At 42.7% G+C, this 22,276-nt stretch overlaps 1 protein-coding gene across 1 annotated transcript; it reads right to left on the bottom strand.

The window, feature by feature from the left end:
- Window positions 1-3,485: 3,485 nt before the first annotated feature.
- Window positions 3,486-21,821, bottom strand: LOC117156071 (uncharacterized). Its single transcript, XM_033332781.2, has 3 exons — window positions 20,975-21,821; window positions 5,378-6,022; window positions 3,486-4,698 (listed from the first exon to the last, which is right to left on the bottom strand). Exons 1-3 carry the CDS (start codon window positions 20,991-20,993, stop codon window positions 4,229-4,231), a joined length of 1,134 nt encoding a protein of 377 aa, XP_033188672.1. The 5' UTR covers window positions 20,994-21,821; the 3' UTR covers window positions 3,486-4,228.
- Between the last annotated feature and the right edge of the window lie 455 nt (window positions 21,822-22,276).

The following is a 22,276-nucleotide window of genomic DNA, read 5'->3' on the forward strand; positions in this document are numbered from 1 at the left end:
TCTATTCTATTCTAAGCGAGACAGATACGCGGCGCGGCCTGTTCTCTCGCGGAGGGTTTATTTACCCGTTAATTTATTAGCGTATCTTCGTCATGGCGTAGCTCGTAATCGAGCGCGACGGAGTTCGCGAGCACGGCGTGCCGCGCGAAGCAAAACGCTCGCTACCAGAACTCGCCGTATTTTAAACGGCAAGGAATCGCAACCGGACACAACGACCAGGAACACCTTTATCTCACGCTTGGGTCTTCATGTTCGTTGAAAAACCGCTGACGTGTATTTGCCGTGGAAATTTATACGCCTATTCACGGCCAATGTCCGTCCACTCCTCTGATATTAGAACCTGTAACTGTTTGATGGAGCCTTTACATCCGAGATAAATTACTCTGTATGTTTTCTACACGACGATGTACGTAGTTTGAAGAACGAAATTTTTGGACGTTCTTCTAATTCGAGTTATACTCCAAGTCTCTTTACCACGATTAATAATTCGTCTTCCGTTTATCAGTAAATCGTCGTTATTAAATGTCTACCTTAATCGATAACAGTTTGCGCGGTTTTCGTTTCATATCGAATATTATATCTCATAATAATCGCCTATCGGCTATGACCGTCGTTAGGTACGTCGTTCGATAGCTTCTGTTTTCTTCTTTCGTGCGACCGCACTTTTTCCGCGTATATTTTTCCGTGCCAATAACAAAGCGATTAATCGTTCGAAAGATACGGAGATTAACGGAAACAAATGTTTGCTCCCACCGTTATAATTGAGGCGAATGTTTCTTTCCACGACTGGGAGATTGGATCGCGGAATTCTTCGAACGACGAGTCCAAAAATTATCGCGACGTTGAGAAGAAGTCGTAAATATCGACGGAGAATACGAAACCGCACGCGCTTATGGACCAACCCGTTGGTTGATCCGCGAATCTCTCGCTTGTTACTCCATAGTGTGGAGTCATTACACGGTCCGTCACAAGATCTCCGTTCCTCCTCCTTCCTTCTTTCATTCTTGCAGAAAATCTCTCCACAGTACGCACGTATGAGAATTTTTCAGGAAGGAGAGACTACGAGGACCAAGGAGCATCCCCCTTTCTTTTTCGCGGTTAATAAAAGCGGCCCGCTGTTAATGAGAACATGGAAAGCCGACACTGAACGACTTCCAAAGAAGCGGTTCCCGTGAGCAGGTTCTGTGGCTCCTTTGACTAGGGAGTAATAGAGTATCGGGGCGGAGTATCTCACCGCGGAATGGAAAAGGGGATATTCGTATTTCAAAGGGACAGACCGTCATGCCGGCGCGATGCTCATTATGTTATAACTCGCCTAAACATCAGGAGAAAAAGGCAAACGGTTATATAGCGTGTACGTCGGCAGCAAAGCTAACAAATTTTCAGAGTTTCGTGAATCTCGTTTGTTTGGTGTCACATCGTCTCCGACACAGGCGATGATCGTGAAATTAGACAAGTTCGTCCTTTCTCGTTCTTCGATGAAATACGATGATAAGCCAACGATGTTTAGATGGCGACCACGTTGATTTTGTATAAATGGCGGCTGAAAGGAGGTCCATTGGAAAAACTATCATTGGTTATTTTGGCCAAGAATCGTGAAGCTGGAAGCACCAAGTGGGTGTCTAATTTCGTCGAAGAGGAGGGATTTCACGCTCGATCAACGCTGATTGGACAACGCCGGTCCGTTTGCTTTTATAACTTGTGGTGCTTTCGTACGCTCGTGCGCGCTCGCGTATGTACTTGCACAGAAGAGCGCGCCGAGCGTGTTACGTACTCTATCCATGCTTGTTGTCACAAATAATTAACATTAGCAAATTTAAGATCAGCAGAAAGGATACTATAGTATTTATTATTCCGCGATTTATTATTACTTGTACTTACTTCTCTTGAATAATTCTCGTTGCTCGTAGTCGAAGCTACGTGGCGAACAGGGTTCCCTTATGCAACGAGCATTTCGACGGTCGAAGTTTAATTAAAATGGCAAAACGTTAACGGCCAGCTCTCTTCCAGAAACATTGTTTCTGTGAAAAACAAGAGAGGAAACGATTAATTTAGTTGTAAGCTTGTACGCCTTAAGAACGATATCGCAGCTCATTAAACATTGCACGGCCATTATCTGTGGTTACAGAGAAACGTTGCTGATTATTCGGAATGGAAGCATCAATCAAGCAGTCCACGTTATCGGTAGTTACGCGCGAATCGATCCATGTACGCGCATTTATTACAAGACCGTTAACAGAATACGTAAAAGCCCGAGATAGACAATAATTCCATCGGACACAATACCATCGAACGTGCTTTACGACTATCCCATTCTTCCACATACGTTCTACTCGCTCTTTCATTCGTTGGCTGGCCGCAGTCAATCAAGAATCGACGGAACGAAGATCAAAAGTTAATTTCTTCGTTGTTGAAAGCTTCCCTGCAGGACGAAGCGGCTGAAATCCAAAGCTCCGTTTGCACGTGTGGACATTTGAACGTTCGAGTTTGAAATTTAAAATGCAAGCAACCGCAGCAATTTACAGTTGGCAATTATAGACTCGCGTTTAGCCGCTGAAGCTACGTAAATATATCGTGCCTTTTCTTCTTGCTGCGTCGTTTCTTGAGCACGGCGTCGACTGTTTCTGGAGCGGCGATCAAACTGAATACGTACCTTGTGCTTCGATCGATTGGAAATTCGCGATTGCACGAGCACACCGACGACTAAATCTCGACGACTTTGCCGGTTTTTCTTTCATTCTGGACCGCAGCGTCTCAAACGAACTTCGCCTTTTGCTTCGCGGAAGCCTTGGTAATTAAGAAGATCACCGCAACAGATTAACTTCGACTGAAACACGGCCGCGTTATTTGAACGTTCGGAAATTACATAAAGATAGAAAAGATAAAAAATAAATAAATCATTTACTATCATCCGTAGGGAACCGAACGTTCGAAAGGTGTGCCAAAAAGAAGAGAAGTTGTAGGAAATCTAAAGCACCGTTGTATTCTCGAACTCTTCAGCGTGCCAACTGAGCCGTGAGCTAGGAAGTAAATTAACGTCGGAGGAGGAAAAATTTTCGGTGAATTATAGCGAAGTCGCCGTGCAAAGAGACAGTCCGTCTGAGATACGTTGTTATCAGATCGATCTTTTCGATGTCTCAGATCAACAATGATAGATGCTACTGACTCGCGTGGTATTTGTTACACGTAGAAGATAATATTATGTGGTTATTATGTGGATCTAAAGTCGTATCACGAAAATAGACGGCTACGTAATTATTGAGAATTAGTATTAATTTCATTCAAGGCACTTGTGTATTTGTAGTAATTATAGAAACTATAGATAGACTTAAATCACGCCATTCAGACAATTTGGTTTTGATTGATAAATTTGTTTAATACATACCAGGTACCTTCGCCCTTTGTAGATTTTCCTCTTCGATTTCGAAGTATGGATGGAAAAAGATTGGAAGAAGGAAAAGAAGTACGTAAGCTCGTTGTTTAACTTGACGGAAAATATATATTTCCCAATGACAAAAGTTGCATTCCATAAAAAAGCATGGCAGAGGACTATAATCGCACAATCGTGACACGATCGTACATGTTTATCAGTTAAATAATATCGACAACATCCTCCCAATTTATCGGGGGAGCTTTTTTCGAACGTCTCGCTCGTGAATCTCGCTTCGCTGGGAATAAACGATCTTCTTTCCTTAACGATTATATCATTAAATCTACGCAAAGTTTGAACAAACATACAAAAAAAAAAAAAAAAAGAAAAAATAAAACAAGGTAAACGATTAAAACAGTATTCGCAGGTTCCACGAGTAACGTGCAAATCCTTTTTTCAAAAGTTGCGACAATCTCGATCGTCTTCTCTCACAGTCCGTTTCACGAATTATAACGAACGTGCAATTTTCTTTATGGCACTCGAAGGAAGGCACTCTTGGCAAATGACGATAAAAATATATAATACTGGTGAGATGATATACCGTTCTTGCCAGCCACGCCCCATTAGGTACTTATTCATATCTCTTTCTCTATTCCTATGTTTCTTGTCTTTATTCTCACTTACAACCACTTACTTTCGCCGTTTCGATCGTCCTTTTCCTTAATTACATATCGATTATTAACTCATGGATACATATGCAACCACTATGTATATGTCTTATACCACGATCCAGTTACTCAGTCTTTCCACCACTCGCGTTTACTATCCGATAAAATCCTATCTAACGTCACGATCGTTTCAATTACAGGGACTAGCTGGTTGACTGTTCGTCGCCGACGACTGCATCATGATCGACTGTACAGTGAGAACCGGTGACGTGGTTGCCACGGGGGTCACGGTGTCCGAATGGTGATGATGATGATGGTACAGAGCCGACGCGTAATACTGCTGATGATGGTGATGGTGGTGCGGATGATGGTAACCGCTGGTTTCCTCGTTGTTATTGTTGCTGGCAGCGTTGTCGTTGCTCTGATGATGATGATGGTGGTGACCGTGGTGATGATTATTGTTCACCGTAGCGCACAATGGCGACGTTGGCGATGGAGACGACTGCGAATTGATCAAGTTGCAGCCGGTGGCGAGGATGTCGTGAACCGTGTGAGAACTCGGCCACTGTAGACCGACGGAAGTAGCTGTCTGATGGCCGACACCGGGATGAATAGCGGTCGGGGAAGACGGTGACAGCTTGCCCGGCGTCGTCGGCCCAACTGGAAACGCACCGGTACCAAATTGGTATGGAGAGGTTCGTTCGAATTCGATTATTCAGCGCTCGTATCAGGATGGAAGAAAGAGACGCGACTGTTGCCTGATATCCCGCGAGCTCGCTGCTAGAACTGAACGCACACTTCAAGTTGCGCTGGTGGAGAACGAAGTTTTCTTTTTTTTGGACAGGTTTGTGTTTTTTTTCCTCCTCTCTGTCGTATCGGGATACGAACAGAGAGGAGGTGCCACACCTACTGTGTTCTTCCACCAATGTGTCACGTACCGTGCCCGGTAGGTTGGCGTCTCGAGCGAGAACTTTGCTCCGAATGCAACCCTTGAAGGCTATCAGGGAATCACGTTGATGCTACGAGCGACGAAATTTCACCCAGTGCGTTCCATTTTATCTCAGAAATCAGCCGAGTCGAATAAATGCTACTCGATCGGATAACAACAAGATCAACTAAGTAACACGAAGACGGGGTGAAACTTCCACCACGATAGCCTTTAAGAGTTATCGATAACAGCACTTCTGATACCTATACGTATCTATGTGTTACATGTACGTATATCATTGATATAATCATCTAATGAAACGCGGATGCGAACGCGCGAAACTGAAAATCGCAGAAAGTTCTCGCTCGAGGAAGAAGAACAAGAAGTCGCGAGATCATTGAGGCTACCAACCTTGATGATGATGATGATGGTGATGATGCGTTACAGCGGGCGGCGGCGTTGCGTGATAAGGCGTCGGCGGATACGGGACAGGACAAAGGGCGGCTCCAGCCGCGGCCGCGGCCGCGTACAAATGATGATGATGGTGATGATGCGCCGGATGATGGGGATGATGATGAATCGCGGTCGCCGCGCCGACCTTGTTCCTCAATATCCTCGAGATGCTGCTCACCGATGGCACGTTGTATTTGTCGCACACGCCATCCGACAATAAACGATCCCTGATCTCCCAAGCGAAGATACCAGGATCCTTCAGTTTCAATTGTTTGATATACTGCACCACCTTCGGGGTGGTGACACGGGGTTTGCTGCCACCGATCGCGCCAGGCAGTATGCTGCCTGTCTCGTGGTACCGGGCCAAGATCTTGCTGACACAACCATGGCTGACTCGCAGCTGCCGCGAGATGTCGCACGGCCTGATGCCCAGCTGTGCAAGCTCCACTATTCGCAACCTGACCGCATTTGGCAAGGGTCGGCCATTTACGAACACACCCCCTAATTGGTTCACCTCGCCGTACTGTTGCTGCTGCTGTTGTTGATGGGGCTGTTGCTGCTGTTGCTGCTGCTGATCTGCACCGAGTTCGCTCCCGTTACTCTCTGTCCGTAAACAACGTCGAACGGTGCATTAGCTTTTGGTAACTATAACAGCAATCGACTCGAGACGACCAGACTCGATATATAAATTTTATTTGTAACTATTGTTTCTTCAAATTACTCTCCGCCGGTGGAACATTCGTTGTACGATCTTAGGCTGCCCTCAGACTATCATTGCTATATCTATATATAAATGTTTCAAGGTTCTCAACTAAAAGGATCAACGTGTACGTATTGTCGGTACAATATCGTCCAATATTCGTTGATCGTCTGGGAGCATTAGCCTAAAAATAAAGATTTTTTTCATTTATATCGGAAGAGAGCGAACACGTCGAGAGCAAATTCCCACCACTTGCGCGTTAACTCTGGTCGTCTTCGTTGTGGTCGAAGAACGGTTGGAAGCAGTCGAAGAAAAATTAGGCAGCCACCTTGGGTCGGTCGTCTTTTTAAAACGTGGTTGATTACGTCGCGACCCTCCGGGCCCATAAAACTCTTAATAAATTTCTGCTTCATTCGGTCCTCTTATTTCGGATACGTGACACCCCGTTTCTCAATTCGAATCCCGCGTTCCGATTCGCGGAAACAGCAACGCGACGTCGACTTATAAAATCGTCGCGAAGGGAAAGCCATGGATAATTTTACGTTACGCTGGAACGTAAAACGAGCGGGTAATCTCGCATCGATTCGACGGGTTAGGCTACTAAATAACGCCACTATAATATACTTCGCATCGAGCCTTACACCTGGCGCCTGGGTTGGGTTTTAATGAGATGCAGATGTACGCCGGTTGCCTCTACTCGGCCGAGCTCGTCTGTAACAACCCTTAATTAGCGAAGCAATGCCCTAGCAATTGCCCCTAACTACGTTCCAAACCCACCTAAATTCCATTCTCCGGTAAGCAAAGACAACAACCCGTCACGAGAATAATAAGAGAGCTATCTTTAACTCGAGAGACCGATGCTCAAGTGTTGTTAGGACTCCCGGCGAGCACGTTAATTTTCCATTATTCAGGAAAACGCAGCGGATTTATAGGCGACGCTCGAAATAGAATTTTTCGCCAATATGCAAATACCTCGTTCTATATTACTTTACGATCGACACGAAACAAACGTAAACGAGAACGAAAACCAAAAGGAATTGAACGTCCTCCTTTTCGCAAACAGATGTCTTCCCGAGTGCAAAAACGTTAATGCGTTGACATCTTCCAGGTTCTTTGATGTCGAGGATCGAAAGCTCCTTTCTTCATTTTGCATCTATTTGAAGTGGCGTGCAGTAGAAATAGAGAGGTGAACGGATATCCGTGAAGGAAGTACGAAGTCGTCATCGAGGAACGCGAGTGTACTTTCCTCCGTCCATGGAAGGGGCAAAATTTATGTGGCTTGGCCCTTTCTCCCTTCGGTTACGTCGGTCTCCATATTCCCTACTCATCGTCTCTCTTTTCTACGCGAACGCCGAGCTGACGTACGCGTTACGGAGAAGAGGAATAAATAAGAAAACCGCGGCGGAAAGGAGGGCCCTACGATGCCTCCGTGATTCCTGGAAGAAGAGTTTCGTCGGCGACGCCGCCGACCGCAGAGACGCGTTTTTGCGCGGCCACCGGCCACCATTTTTTTTTTCTTCGTCCCCCTTTTCGACATCCCCTCGATCTCCCCGTAATGGCGGCTTCTTGGCAGAGGCGCGAAACACGCGCCCTTTACGCCACGTTTCCACCATCGACGATCCTCTATCAATTTACGTGGGGCAAGTTCGTTTTAGAACTTACGACGCTTGAAGTAATTTTCAAATGGTGCGATCTCGCCACTTTCGTTTCTTTCGCTGTTCGCTGATAGATATTTACTTATTTATCTGTCTATTTATTTATCTATCTGTACATGGAAAAACGATCTATTACGGATTACAGTTACGATACTTCACGTACTCGACGTAGAGCAGTAAAGACGAATAAAACAATATTATCGTGTATTTTAAAAGATTACATAAAAACAACGATATAATTTAGACGGTTATAATAAATAACACGTAGAGTGGAAGTTTTGAAGAATTTGAAAGATTCAGGAAGAGAGTCTACGGAGTTACGTATTTCATTGCTGTGTATATACACGTTCTATTGGACCTATTGGATCAGGGTAAAGTAAGTTAGCTGTGTAGTAATTTTGTGAAAAAAGTGGAGAGGAACGAAAAGGTCTGGAAGGGTCATCGAGTCGCATTTTACTTGATGTTAGATTTATATTAGATCGTTATATTTTATATTAGATATGGTATGGATTAAAACAGTTCATTTTTTTTTTTTTTTGTTAATAAATTTAAACAGGAAGATAAGATCGTCAATGCGTCTCCGTTCTTCTGGAGAACGTAGACGAAGGGAGTTTTGAGCGAGCTCATAGCTGTGATCGTTTTTTTAGCATTGAATTTTCTTCGTCTTATCTATCCAGTTATCGTATCAATAAAGCGCTTCAAAGACGAGGGTGTTCCGATTTCAATACCTTTACTGTAATTTTGTTACTTTTCGAGTTAGCGCGTATGTTAGACACTGTATTGCGAGTTACACGAGTTATATAGACGACATAATTTTTATCTACCGTTGACAGGTACGCAAATATTATCTTTAATCCGGAAAAAGCTCTCCGGTTTTAATCGAAAGACAAACGAGGAGGCGATTTTCGAAGAATCACCCCGCTAAAAGGAGCGAGTTTTTCAGCGGATCGCCGATTCGTGGAACGACCCCGACGTGGCCCGTTAAACTCCAACGATTTGGACTTAATGACCCGCGTTACATTAAAACTCCGTCTTTTTGCCGGCGAACCGTTCGATCGCGAGGGAGCAGCGCGGGCTCGTTAAACGGAAGACAAGCCCCGTGGTTTATGCGTGCTCCTCGTCGGCTCTCTTCTATAGGTGAGTAATTAATGAAGGGATAAACCGCTCGCATGATAGATTTATAATTACGATGAATTTCCTTGGCTCTCGAGCTGTTCCCACGAAACTGTCGACAACTCGCCGAATCGAGATCACGCTCGCGATAGAATTGGAAGTAAAGTGGAATTAAAAATTTGTCGGACGAGACAGAGACGTTGAAAGATAAAATTTCTGGGCTGCCAGATATGGAGCCTGTTTTAAGAAATAGAAATATTTCTTCTAAGACTTGTCGTCTTTATAAGTAACGAAAATGTAAAACAATTATTATCTTCGTGATTGTTTGCAGAATAGCACCTTATAACCTTACATAAAGAATAGAACCTTATAAAGAATAGAACCTTATAAAGAATAGAACCTTACGTTCAACGAAATGTTCCTTTCTTTATGCGATTTAAGGGAAATATTTTTCTTACTCCTCGAGCATTAGTCCTCGAGTCTTAAAGGACCTAAGCTCTAGTAATCCAATAAGGGTCGGCAATAAATTCTCGGCGGTTTATAGGTTTCTCCCTAAGCCTACCAGCTTTAAGTCCAGCCGATAACAGGAACGAAAACAAAAGTAGATTCGAGAAGACAAATATCGAAATCTTATAAACCAATTTAGACATTGCACAATACATTGATCTCTTTGTGAAGCATATGAAGAAGAGTTTCGTCTTTCGGTATTGTTACAACGAATATTAGTTGGCCGTGAATATATTTCACTTTCAGTAAAAGTGACATGCTTTTGATTGATTTTGAGTCGGTTCTTGCTGGTTCTCCCGAATTACTGGAAAGTGAAGCTACCTCCTTGTTGTAACAATCCTATCGATCGAAATGTAATTGACTGATCCACGTATGTTTCATTGGTATAAAGAATACAAATTCGCAACAAGTTCTGCCAGTTTATAGTTGTTTATAGAGTCAATTTATAGTGCTAGAGATATTCATCTTCAAAGTTGAAAGTTTTAACCCGTAATTCCCCGTAGTAAGGTCGCTGGTAAACTGACTTTTTGATCAATTACGGAAAAACCGGTTTCACAAAGTTGTTAGGAAACTAACATCTATGTTCTGTAAAACGACCAGAAGAATCCTTCTTTTTCAAGTGCAGCTCCGACCTCGCCAGTTTCGAATCAAAGTAATTGTGGTATATATAGCATCAGTAATCTCAGCGTGCAAAATATCTCTATGTTACAATGCGAAGTTGTCATTCTGTCCATTTCTGAATTATTCCTTAGTGTGTGCGTGTAGGAAGTGTAGACAGCCAAGAAATTTCTTTCTATGGCTTTCTTTCTTTCTTTATATGGCTTTCGAGTCTCAGCGTGTTTTACTTTCGAGGGATGTCGTCGCGCTACGAATATCTTTAAGCTTGATTCACACTGGCGATCACGGTACGGTCAGATCGCATCGAGTCAACCGTCGGTCAAAATCGCTATATACGTAATTCAAGGAAAGCATTCACAATAGGCGGTACGATCGGCTCAAGTGAAAATCTGTTGACCGTGACATCGACATAGTAGCAATAAAAATCGCGAAAGAACACCGAGCGTTTGATTGATCGAACTTTGACCGCTGGTACAAATCAGGCTTAAGAACTGGAGCGACGAATTGTAAATGTTAAAGTGTACGAGCTCGTACCTATCGATGTTAATAAACTCTACACCGTCAATGTTCCTCGGTTGACAGTATCAGAGAAAAAGAAGAATGTCCCGAATGGGAAAGAGATCCTCCGGGTGCAGAGCATGTGTGCAGACACACACGCGTGCACGGTTCACCCTCCTCAACGATGAATACGTGTATTACACGCGTGTAAAATGACTACACGCGTCGGACCCTTTGATGTCGGCCATTTATCACCGTAGACCGGAGAAAAAGTCTAATAATATTGCGTGCACCGCGACGTTCACGCGCGTGTGCGCGCGTGAAATGGCCAGATCGTTGGTTCCACGCGCGCGATTCGCAGACGTATGCGTCCACTCGATCTTCCTACGACGATATATTCCACCTCGATTCGCGGGATCCGAGAAATTTGAGCGGTTCTTCGCGTAGACGCAGGGCAAAAGGGAAGAAAGGGAAAGAAAATGAAATGAATCACAAGCGAATCAACGGAAGCTTTATAAGTTAACAGACGATTTTACCACAATCGTGGGTTATATTAGAGAAACGATGGAAGTCGACGTCATGCTCGTGATCGAGATTGATAGCGCGAGTCCAGGCATAATTGATAACGTCAAACCGTGACACGGACATTACGTTGAATGGTCGATTGATCGAAAACCACGCGGACCAAAGGTATATATCATACCTTTATAGAGATAGGTTGCCTTCAATTTATGTAAGTTTATAGAACGAGCTTCGAGAGATCGAGTATAGGTACTTTTATATGTTAATAATTTGTACTTCTCCCGCTTGGATTGCAATTCGTAACATTTCAGATACGCTGCACATGAGCTGTCGTATCAGGTAATTTATGTTCTCGTTATTTTGCCAAACATTTTGAAATTTTCTCTTCGAATCATAATTTGAATAGGTTCCAGATATTTTCAATAACGTTCAACTCTAGCACGACATACTACAATTTATGTAGCAATATAGCTGCACGACACAGTATAGCAATGTATCAAATAGATCAGTGCACGAGCTTTTACACAGGTTCGGTAATAACATGGACAGCTAACGACAATTTGACGTTTACGACGCGCAACTGAAAAAGTGAAACATGGTCCTAACTCGTCTCGCGCGTGGTCCTAAATCTCTTCGATCTCGCTCGTAGCTATGTATGTTGTTATTCGTGTAAACCGTAAACGATCCTCCAATTATTTCTCGTGGCATGCACGCCTCGTTTTCCAAGGAACGAAGAAGAAAACGATAAAAAGCAGCGAGCCGGCGAGACGACGAGGGAAGGATCGACTAATTTGGTAGCTGGAAATTTGCGAAAACGATACCGGGGAGGCGGAACAAATTGTCGCGGATAAAAGAAGCAGCAAAAATCGGCTGGTGCACGCTGCTGGTGTATAAGTAGAAAAGTTGAACGACGGACGCGCGAGTCCGTGATGTGGGCGTACACCGGACGAGTGATGGATGTCAGTGTCACCCTCGAAAACACGTGTTCCGCTTACATAGATGCCCGAAACGCGACCAGTGTTTGTCTACCATTCTCACTCGCTAATTATCGACCCCTCTGCCTATCCCCTTTGTCGGCCTCTCGCTCCTCTTTTATAGAAACGGATCTTTCGTTTAATTTCCGCGCTCGTCTGCACCCCGGCGCCCACATGTCACTGATTAGTTCCTTCCAACGCAAACGCCGCACCGTGTCGAAGATTAAAGGTTCTTCGTTTTACACCGTGAACGTGGAACAAGTTGAAACGATCTGAAACGATCTGGAGCAAGTTTTGGCTCGAAATCCATCGAATACAGTGGTACAGCACTGGATGGCACTGCTCTGTATCGCTCGCCTTCACGCATTACTCTGTGTTGTTTTATTTGTATTTATGTGACATTTTCCGCCAATACGCCTGCCCATCTCTACGATTGTGTTGAGTTTATCAGATCTACATTCCTTGCTTTAGTCTTTTCCATCCACCTCGATACATCGTTAGAAGGTAGGTTTATTTAACGAATATTTTGAAAGAAAATAGGTTCGAACTGTCTATATGGAACTTGACAAATGGAAACGACGCTTTCGAACATAAGAGGATTTCAATTACGTAAATTCGAAGCTTTATGAGTACTTTAAATAGAAGAGTAGTTGTCGATATCCTTGTGGTAGTTTTCTATTTGCTTCGGCTTTCTATTGAACAATATCCAATGATATTCCTAATATTTAGTTTCTGCCTTTCACTACTCGACCTATCATTTTTATGAAATTCCTTTCAAATTTATTAGCAGTTTAGGTTTCCTTCAAATCTAATCAAAGTGTCTAAGTACTCATAAGTACATGTACGTTCTCGAACTCTACGGAATCGATCCAAATAAAGCGGAACATAATCTCCTACGATTAACAATAGAATGTCATAAAGCGAGACCTTTGTACTAGAACTGACTCGTATTCGTACCACTACGCATTGAACTTGGTCTCATCGCCAGCGTAGAGCGTTCGGTGATTAATTAAATTAACGAAAGGATAGTTAACGAGGTGGAGTCGCGGAGCTAGTTAGGATTCGCGAGATCGTTTCATGGAATGGAGAATATTCGGAAGGGTCGTGAATCTTGATATTTAGCCGAAATACTTAGCGGAATACCGAGTCGATGCACGAGCATAGATTTATAACACGTGCTCACGTTGAATCCGCAGACGTTGAAAATAGTCCTGTCATGTTTCATCATTATTTCCAGAGGCCTCATAACCTGGGCACTGGCCAAATAGAATTGTTAGGACCTATGTGCCACCTCTTACGCAGTCATAATGTTAATAATTAACAAAAGTGCGTTGAACATATGCTTTCGATTCGCCGTATAACAGCGCGTTAGTTAGTTCGCAAACCTCTGCTACTTTTCTTCGATTCTGCTGCGAAACCGAAAAGATTCTCAATAATTCGAACGGGATTTCGCGTAATCTAAAAACTGGGAATTGTAATCGAATCGTCTATCGCGTTCGATCCAAGTATAGCAATACACGCAGTTACATGCAAGTAATATAAATCGTAAATCATGTCACGTTATCGCGAATGGTTAATTTATATATGCCAGGAATATATTTTTCGCGAACTCTTTAAGAAAAAAACTCGTCGGATCCCGACATCGAAAGAACGGATTTTGAATTTTTTTCGTCGATTAGCAGAGAGTCTATTTATAAGCGTGAAATTTATGCAACTCGATGCACGAGGAAATTAATTATATGCTAATCGCGGTACATTTTTCATGATAACCTCGTTTGACCTCGTCGAACATAGTTTCATCATAGCTCTGCCGATTTCCACATGCGGCTGCCGAGCAAACCGAGTGTTACGATGATTTTCAATCGAACTCTCTGATTCCTCTGCTAACGAAACACGATTATCTCGTCAAGCAACTCTTCTCTTCAAAATTTTTCACCGTGACGTTTATGTTCCTTGTAAATATCCAACCATTTCCTTTGAACTTTAAGCTCAGTTTTCAACCACGGTCGATAATACCGATCGTTTGACGTTGATTTCCTCGCAACTTCGAGCCCGTACAATTCAATCAATTTTAATCACCAGTTAAATCGTGATTTTGAAAGCGTCTCTTCTCGTCGACGAAATTACGCACTCGGTTTATTCATTAAGCGTTTAACGAATAGATTTGTAAGTTTCCCGCGCGATTTTTACTCGGCTTCCCTTTCCCTCCGAGAGACCGTACCTTTCTTCGCGCAACCTAAAATACACGCGTGCAAAATTTATCTCGCACACGCGTGTGCGTGAGGCCGGCTCACATCTGGAATACGCGATGACAGTGGGACCGAAATATATTCGATGGACGAACAAAAAACGCGCTCCGCCGAAAATTACGTTCCCTTTTTTCACTTAGATCCTTCAAACGCGGCTCGATTTTCGTTAAATTAAACAAATAATATTCCTTTCGCCTAAATGATTAATAACGACCTTCCCCTTCCATCAAATTTAGCCTCTGCGCATTAGGAAAATTGGCTAAAGAAATTAAAATACGAGATATGCGAGAGACTTTGTCCATATACTTTGCAAAAACAGAAATCACAGAAACTCCCCAATAACGCAGCATCGCTCAAAATAAAACGATTTTACGATCCAGCTCGATGAAACGATGTTTCAGAAACGTTCGAAGTACGTATTTGTAATTCGAAGTTAGTAAACTTGCGAATCTACCTATGAGATTTCTAAGGAAATTTATCGATCGATCGTTTTGTCTATTCTGACACATCATTCGGTATAATATACCGAAGACGGAATCGAGAGAGTTAAGTTTTCCTAGAGAAGACGAAGACCTCGAAGATGAATACCGAAGTAAACGAAGAGCGAGCCGTAATTGAAAGCATGTTCTGTGCCGAGACGAAAATTGCTACTCGACTCTGAATGCTATAGAGTCGCGACAGGTTTTTGGGATGGGCTATTAGAAGAAACCCCTGTGGCGGGCCGCCAGGATCTTGAATCACGAGACGAGTATGCAAAACTTCACGTCCAAATCGTGCAAGTAATAACTTGTCAACGATACATCTCCGGATCGTTTCGCCTTACGATCGTTGTTTGTGGATGACTATATGCCGTATCTAATAGTCCATACGATACGTTCCACCTTGCCACGCTTTCATAGCCAAATCGCGATCCACGCTACATTACCTGAGGTACAGTCAGAGGGTTAACTTCGTTAATGTCGGTCGAAAACATTCTTTCGTCTTTTCATTCGCAGCTTTTAATTTTCATTCCTATAGACATGTGCAAATCGAGGTTTTCATCGAAGGTTTCCGTTCATAGGCATTGGTACACTTGCGAGAAGTTCAGTGAACCTGAAAAGTCATTGAAAAATGATCAAAAGCTCTAAGAGTTATCGTTTCGCTTGAAACGTTAGACTACAAGGGACTCGTGTTATGTATAAACTGTGGATGATTATATAATATGGATTCAGATTTTGAACAGATTTTTTCGAATATCTGATCTAATCTACCTTCAATTTTTCTAGTAGGATTTAGATCAGCAAACTTTCGAGATCAATCATAACTTATTATAATACTATATCATGTTGTAATGCAAATAATTTGGACAAATATTAGGTTGCAGCGTCGTATACAGAAGATTGATCGATTAAATTGTTTCTTGGATACTTTAAATTAATCGTGAAGTATCGCATAAAAATAGCAGGCGTCCTGATACTTAGATACGAATTAGAGCATAGGATCAAATAAACAAATTTAACTATGTTTAGTAGGTAATATAAATGTCAAAATAAACAGAAATGTGTTTCTTATTCCAATCGAGATATTTACATAGTTTAATAGTTTACATCGTTTACCGTCTCAACGAGTCGATTATGTTTCCAAATTTATTCATTAACAATATCCATTCCTTTAAACGACCGAAGAGATCGTCGTGCAATAACATTTTACTGAAAGTTCCATAATCCCGAAAATATGATTCTGAGAACGAGAGAGACACATTAAAGTGTTGCTTAACAGTCGCAAAAAAGAAGATATCATCTCTTACGGTTTGGGTAATCCACTATTTACGTATTTAGCGATATCGATGCAATTTTAGTATATTTAGATAGTAATTGGTAGATAATCGTTTTAGCTTCACTTCGTAAGGCAGTGTTTTAACGTTCCTACAATTAAACTCGATGAAACATCCAGAATGAAAGATTTTACGAACCGGTTCGATACGACGATGTTTTAGGAGCGTTCGGAGTATTTGCAGGACCTTTAGGAATCTGTAATTTGTAGTTAGCAAATTTGCTTTAAATTTAGTCAAAAGTCATAGTAGCAAATACGGACGTTCTCCAATGAAATTAGCTTTAAAAGGGTCGAGAAATTAACGACCAAATTGTCGCGAAGTTTTCAAACCTTCTGAGAGGGCTGAAAGAGGATTCGAAACATCCCTGAGAAAGGAAGTCAGAGACAGAACAGTTGGTAGGTAGCTCGAGACAACTCCAGAAGCCAGCACAAGTATTTGAGCAGTCCTTTGTCAACTGGACCCTTAAAAGCTAGCTTCCTTGTTTAACTAGAACAAACGGTACTAATTGAACGCTAATGAATCTGTAACTGCACGTTGTCTGACAGTGTCAATAAGACACGAGACGTTCTCCCGAATCTTTCATAGGGAACAATCTGATTTTCTACTTAGACTACAGAATCGAACAGTATCCTCCTTTCATCCAAATTAACGCGAAAATCTTTTCCAATGTTGTCTATAAAAAACTACACGAAATGTCCAAACCTTGTATAATATTTAATACAGATGAGCTAAATCTTTGTCTTCATAAGAATTTATTAATTTTAATTTTTTAGCTTTCTCTTTGTATTATTAATTTGCATAAGCAGATATCGGAAATCTAACAACAAAACATACGCATTTATTCCCACTACATTTGATGTTTTCATTTTAATCATAATCTTTTATGTTACGAGTCCTATCTTATCTATAGCTATACATCTATATATCATAGCGTTAAAGCAAAAGTACAACATTGTTTGTAACTAGTCTGGACCTCGCAGTATGTACGATATTTCTTATAATATTTAGTAGGTGAACTAAATCTTTGTCCTCGTAAGATATGAATTTGCATAAACATCGGCGGTCTAACAACGAAATATACCTGTTTATTTTCACTACAACGCCACTACAGGTCTATAGTTCTAGCGTTAGAGCGAAAGCATAACGATACTATTCTAACTGGACCCCCACAGCAGCAGTTAAGAATTAAGCATCAGCCGACCAGTAGTGCATTAATCGCTTAATTATTGCACGTCGATAGCAGCGTGCACATTACGAGCATTGTTAAACGCGATTGATGAATCTCAACGTCCACAGATAGCTTTGTGAAACGGTTGGCGATCAGTGCAAAATAACGGAGGATCGTTTAACGGTCAATCGTTCGTTGCGAAGTACCGTGACAAATTTGTATCGTCCGCCGTAATGTCTCACCCACGTAAACAGGCGTGAAGGAATACAAAAGGAACATAAAACGTCGTTTTATCTACGGAATACGTTTCCAATGTACCGCGGTTACATATCGAGGTCTTGAACCGTACATGTGGCTACGGGTGTATTGGTGTCAATGACTTCAGAGATTGTCAACGTCATTGGAGAAAAAACCAGAGCCCGATAACACAGGCGTTTTAAACCGACTCAAACATCGCCTCCGTTTCCATCGTTCTTCTTTCTACTCGCGCTGCGAAATTTTACCGACTTTCACAACGCGGTCATCGCGGTCGGTCCTATTAAAATATACCCTTCGAAGCAGGATAACATTTTTAAAATCGAATCGAAGTACTCGGATTTCCTTGAGAAGTTAGAAGAATTAACGCGCTGAATGAGGCGTAAGAAACTTTCGAAAAAAGTTACGATCGATCAGCGATAATAAACGTCGCTTTTTACAACTTTTCCACCCGATGCTGTAAAGAAAAATTAAACGATACGTTTTGTAGATTTATGCCAGTTACGCTATAGCACCGAAAGTGCTGAAAATTTCATTGGAACCGGTTAACGTTGCCACGAGCTACGAGCGATGGAAAATAGCGACAAACGCAGTTTTCCACGATTTTCAGCCTGAAATCTAAAGCTCGTTTCCGTATAGACCTATTTCGACGAATTAACGTAACCGGCTGTATATTTATCGTTTATCATCAAGAAAAACATGACTCGTACGACTAGATATTTCCGGATTTTTATAAATATTTAAAAAGAGGACTCGTATCGCGTATACTGTCTACGCTTCCTATGATTTATTGCATGTTTCCCGCACAAAGTCTTCGTCCTAATCGAATACTTTTTGGGAAACACTCGAGCTAATAGATTTTTTAATTATGCGTAAGTAAGATGGATAGGTTGGCCCGCGATTCGTACATGTACGAAATAATGTCGCGCGTCCATACGTCTGTGTAAAGATCGGTATTGCTGCAAGGGTAACGATAGATCTAGGTCATCGGCAGCGTTTCGCGCGTCACAATAAACGTGGAACATCATCGAGATTTATGATCCTGCGTTACCAAAATGTAGGTCATCGTGCACTCGGTTCAGCATCGTCGATCGGACGTGTCATTCCTCTAGACGTTTTCCAAAGAGGATCGACACTTTTGCAATTGTCATACGTTTTGCAACTATCGTGTCGTGGCGCGGATACTCATCTTACCGAAAAGTGGATCAATTTGTTGGGAAAATAGACGAAAAACGGAATAAATTTTTAAGAACCTTTCCCGGTGAACATTTGAGAGAAAACATCATCGCGAAAGTAAGATCTAGAAAATTCTTATTAAATCGATTTCATCCACTGCCTTTGGAAATGACAATACATCGTCAACGTACAATACGATCGACATTGTACAAGGAATAAACTTTTTTTCCAGATTTGTTGCGATAAGAATAATTAATCGAGGAAGACGAAATCGGAGGATAGCGTAATAACAGCCAACGTTACGATAACATATATCAGAGGAAACTCTCTCCGTATTTCCAAAGATCTGTTTAGTTAACAGAAATGCGCAGTTGGCTGGACGTTTCACCGGTATCTGGTGGCATAGATCATGCTCCCTGAGAACCGTCTGCGAAACAGTCTCGTTAGGACGGTCCACTTCGATATTCGTCAAGCCAGAAAACGCCGCTGACATAATTATTAAACACCGAACGGATTCGTTCTACGCTTCGTGGCCACGGCCAGTCCCGATATACGGTTGCTACGCCTGGTCGAGAGTTTCAGAAGGAAAAGAAAAAAAAAAAGGAAGAAAGATCGAAAGCAGAGCGATAAGGAGCCGAGGAGGGCATCCGGCACCCAGCAAGGTCAAAGGTTTCTGGAGAAATGAGTACAGTATACTTTCTATGAATGGACTCGACTCGTAGAATCTTTCACGCGAATTATTCCACCATTTGCCAACTATTTATATTTATATCGAAGCTTTCGTAAATCGTATCGATCCTATCGGCTGTCCAAGTCAGCACGTTATTCAGCTTACGTACGCTAATGCGTACGCTTTCGCTCGTATGTCGATAAGTAAATAAATTTCTGTTTCCGCATATTCCTTCTTCTTAACTCTGCTACCAGTTCTTTGGGTCGCTTTTTGGACCCATTGCACGTCGTTATCGTTAACGAATTTCTAACGTTTGGGAAAAATAGAATACGACAGGATCGTTGCTGATACGTATAATTTTCGTACGTATAATTTGTTGAAAAAAAAGAAGAGCGAGATTGGGATTAAAAAATTATAATACGAGTCCTCCTCCGTTAACAGATTTCTTTTGAAAAATCGTCGTTGATACGCATTTGTCGTAAATGAATTGTCTAAAATTTCTTTCGAGCAACTACACGGTGAAAATGATGATGAAAAGGAAACAGAAAGCTTCGTTGGACGATGGTCGTACGATCGAGGAATGATCGAATATCGTTTGTCGAGACTGGCAGAGCCGATAGAAGAGATTTAGATGCATTCTAGCGATCGTAAACAAAAAATTGGAATGAATCGAGCTTGCGCACGGTGTTTAGATGCGCTCGTGTTGGTAGATAATTCTGGCAACCTATTTCATTATCGTACGCGATTCGCTTGAAATTAATAAGTGGCGAGCGACGGCGCCACACCAAGATACAACCAAGCGCCACGTCTCATTTAATTATAAATTCAATTAGGTCGAAGTTGATTGGCATATGCAAACACATCGCGCGCCATCGAGATTCGATCTTTCATCTCGTCGAACAGTCGCATTCGGGCAAAAACGTACGAGAAGAAAATGAGTTTCACTAGGAGACCGGCGTCGAGACACCCGCGATTCATCGCTCTATATAAAGTTACATCACGCTTTGAAATTTCGCCGCAGATAAGGCGCGGATGGTCCCATTAATCGCGAAACAGAAATAACGTGACGCTAACAGAACTCAAAGTTTGACGAAAGTACATATCAAGCGTGGTAAATCAATTCTATGGCATGTAACGCTAACGTAAGCTTATACCAATGTAACGTAACAGCTACATACGGCAACGTATCTCTTATTTTTAGCGAAACGTCGGTCTTCGATGTATCGTTACGTACGTTGACTATCTCTCAATATTTTACAATTTCGTAGAAGATGTGACAACTGTCGTAAAACTTTCGAGCGATGTATTTTGTATCCAACAAGTTCGAAAGCTCTGCTTCTACGAGTTTCGACTCTTCGATCGCGTTAGTTTCATAATTAGACGGTTCAACAAATATCGTTCAAATATAATTTTCCGCAGATACGTTTCTGCATATATTCTCCAGCTATTTTCAGCAACATAAAGCAAATTCTTCTTCGACTGTTCCAACTGTTCCAACAAACCAGCAATGAATTCTCCTCAACATGTAGCAATGTTTATTGAAAAAAATATTCACAAAAGGTACATCATTACGTAATCGTAGTTACGTTGTCGTATGGTACGAACACGAAGTGGGAATCGTAGGAGCAATTTCTCACCTAGCACGATGGGATCCATGAGGAAGAGCAGCCTTGCAGCCGTCGGCTACGCGCAACGCGGTTCCTCCAGTTCCTCCGCAGACCTTGCCCCGTTCACTCCGCTTTTCTCCGCTTTAATTATACTATGCAGGCTGATCGCGCGATTCGCTTACTCGATCTTCCGATTTGCCGATCTCGGTAATAGCTTGCAAAGCTCGTGCAACGATCTCATAAAGTCTGCACTGCGTTCACCGGTCTGCACCAACCGTGTTCCTTCGACTATCAGCATCCCTCCCGCTTCACATTTTCCACCGATACGTGCAACAGATCGCCCCGATCGTCTCGAACAATCTCGAACGATCTTCCGATCTTGAAATTCTCCTGTCGTACACGTAACAGAACGAATAACAGAATACGTGGGTAATTAGGTTGGCCGAGGAGGTATCGGTAAGTCACTTGGGCGAATGCGGAAAGGACACGCGAGCCAGGTGAAAGGTGGAGAACACTGGATGAATCGAGTGGTAACGAGCGTGAAGGGAGCCACGCCGCCTTCCTTCGTCGTCCTTCATTCACGCGCACCGAAGGGGGACACTGAAGGCGTTCTCGCGGCTGTACACGGAAAAACGCGACAATTGAACGGTAAATAATCCGGTGCGCGGCACCGTGTCCGTGTGCACTCGCCCTATAAAAGAAGAAACGTGGACATAAACGAAAAAGAGGAACAAGAGAAAGGGGCAGGGGGAGGGAAGGGGCAGCGAGAACGAGAAAGGCAGTAACGGCGGAGTCGCGGCTAGACGAGACGAAAAAAGAAGCACGGACACGGTCAATGGTGCGCGGCTCGCCCTTCGCTGCCTCACTGACTGGGGCGACAGATTTACCAGAGCAGAAATAAGAAATCTCCTCTCCGGCTAGTAGCGTAGCTTTAGAACGCGGTCCCCCGCCTGCTCTCTTGTGTAAGTAGACTCCTTCTACGCGTATACGTGTACGACGCACGAATTAACATAGAAAGAGAGAGCGTATCTCTCGCGATTGAACGCGTGTGTGCGTGAAAGAACGTACCCACCTACTGTGTACTCTTGTTTTAAGCGTGCGTGATCGTGCATACTCGTCGCAACGAGAGCGAATAAGAGGAAACGTAAAGATTCGGCGAGAGCGAGCGAGATAAAATATAGAGGAAGATCCTCATCCGTGCAAGGAAAATTAAACGAGGATAGAAAGTGGAAATGAGAGAGAAATATGCAAAGAAGAGCGAGTAGAAAGGAGATGGAAGATGCGAGGGCTGCAAGTGGTCGATCGACCAATCGGTGGCCGCTCACACTAAAG

This window comes from Bombus vancouverensis, chromosome 5, assembly GCF_051014615.1.
Source record: "Bombus vancouverensis nearcticus chromosome 5, iyBomVanc1_principal, whole genome shotgun sequence".
NCBI lineage: Eukaryota > Metazoa > Arthropoda > Insecta > Hymenoptera > Apidae > Bombus > Bombus vancouverensis.

What these genes read in the sequence shown, in the direction of transcription:
- LOC117156071 (XM_033332781.2), bottom strand. An exon ending in CCATCATCATCATCATCAAG is followed by an intron (nt 4,699 to 5,377) that starts GTTGGTAGCCTC and finishes GTGCGTTTCCAG; the next exon opens with TTGGGCCGACGACGCCGGGC.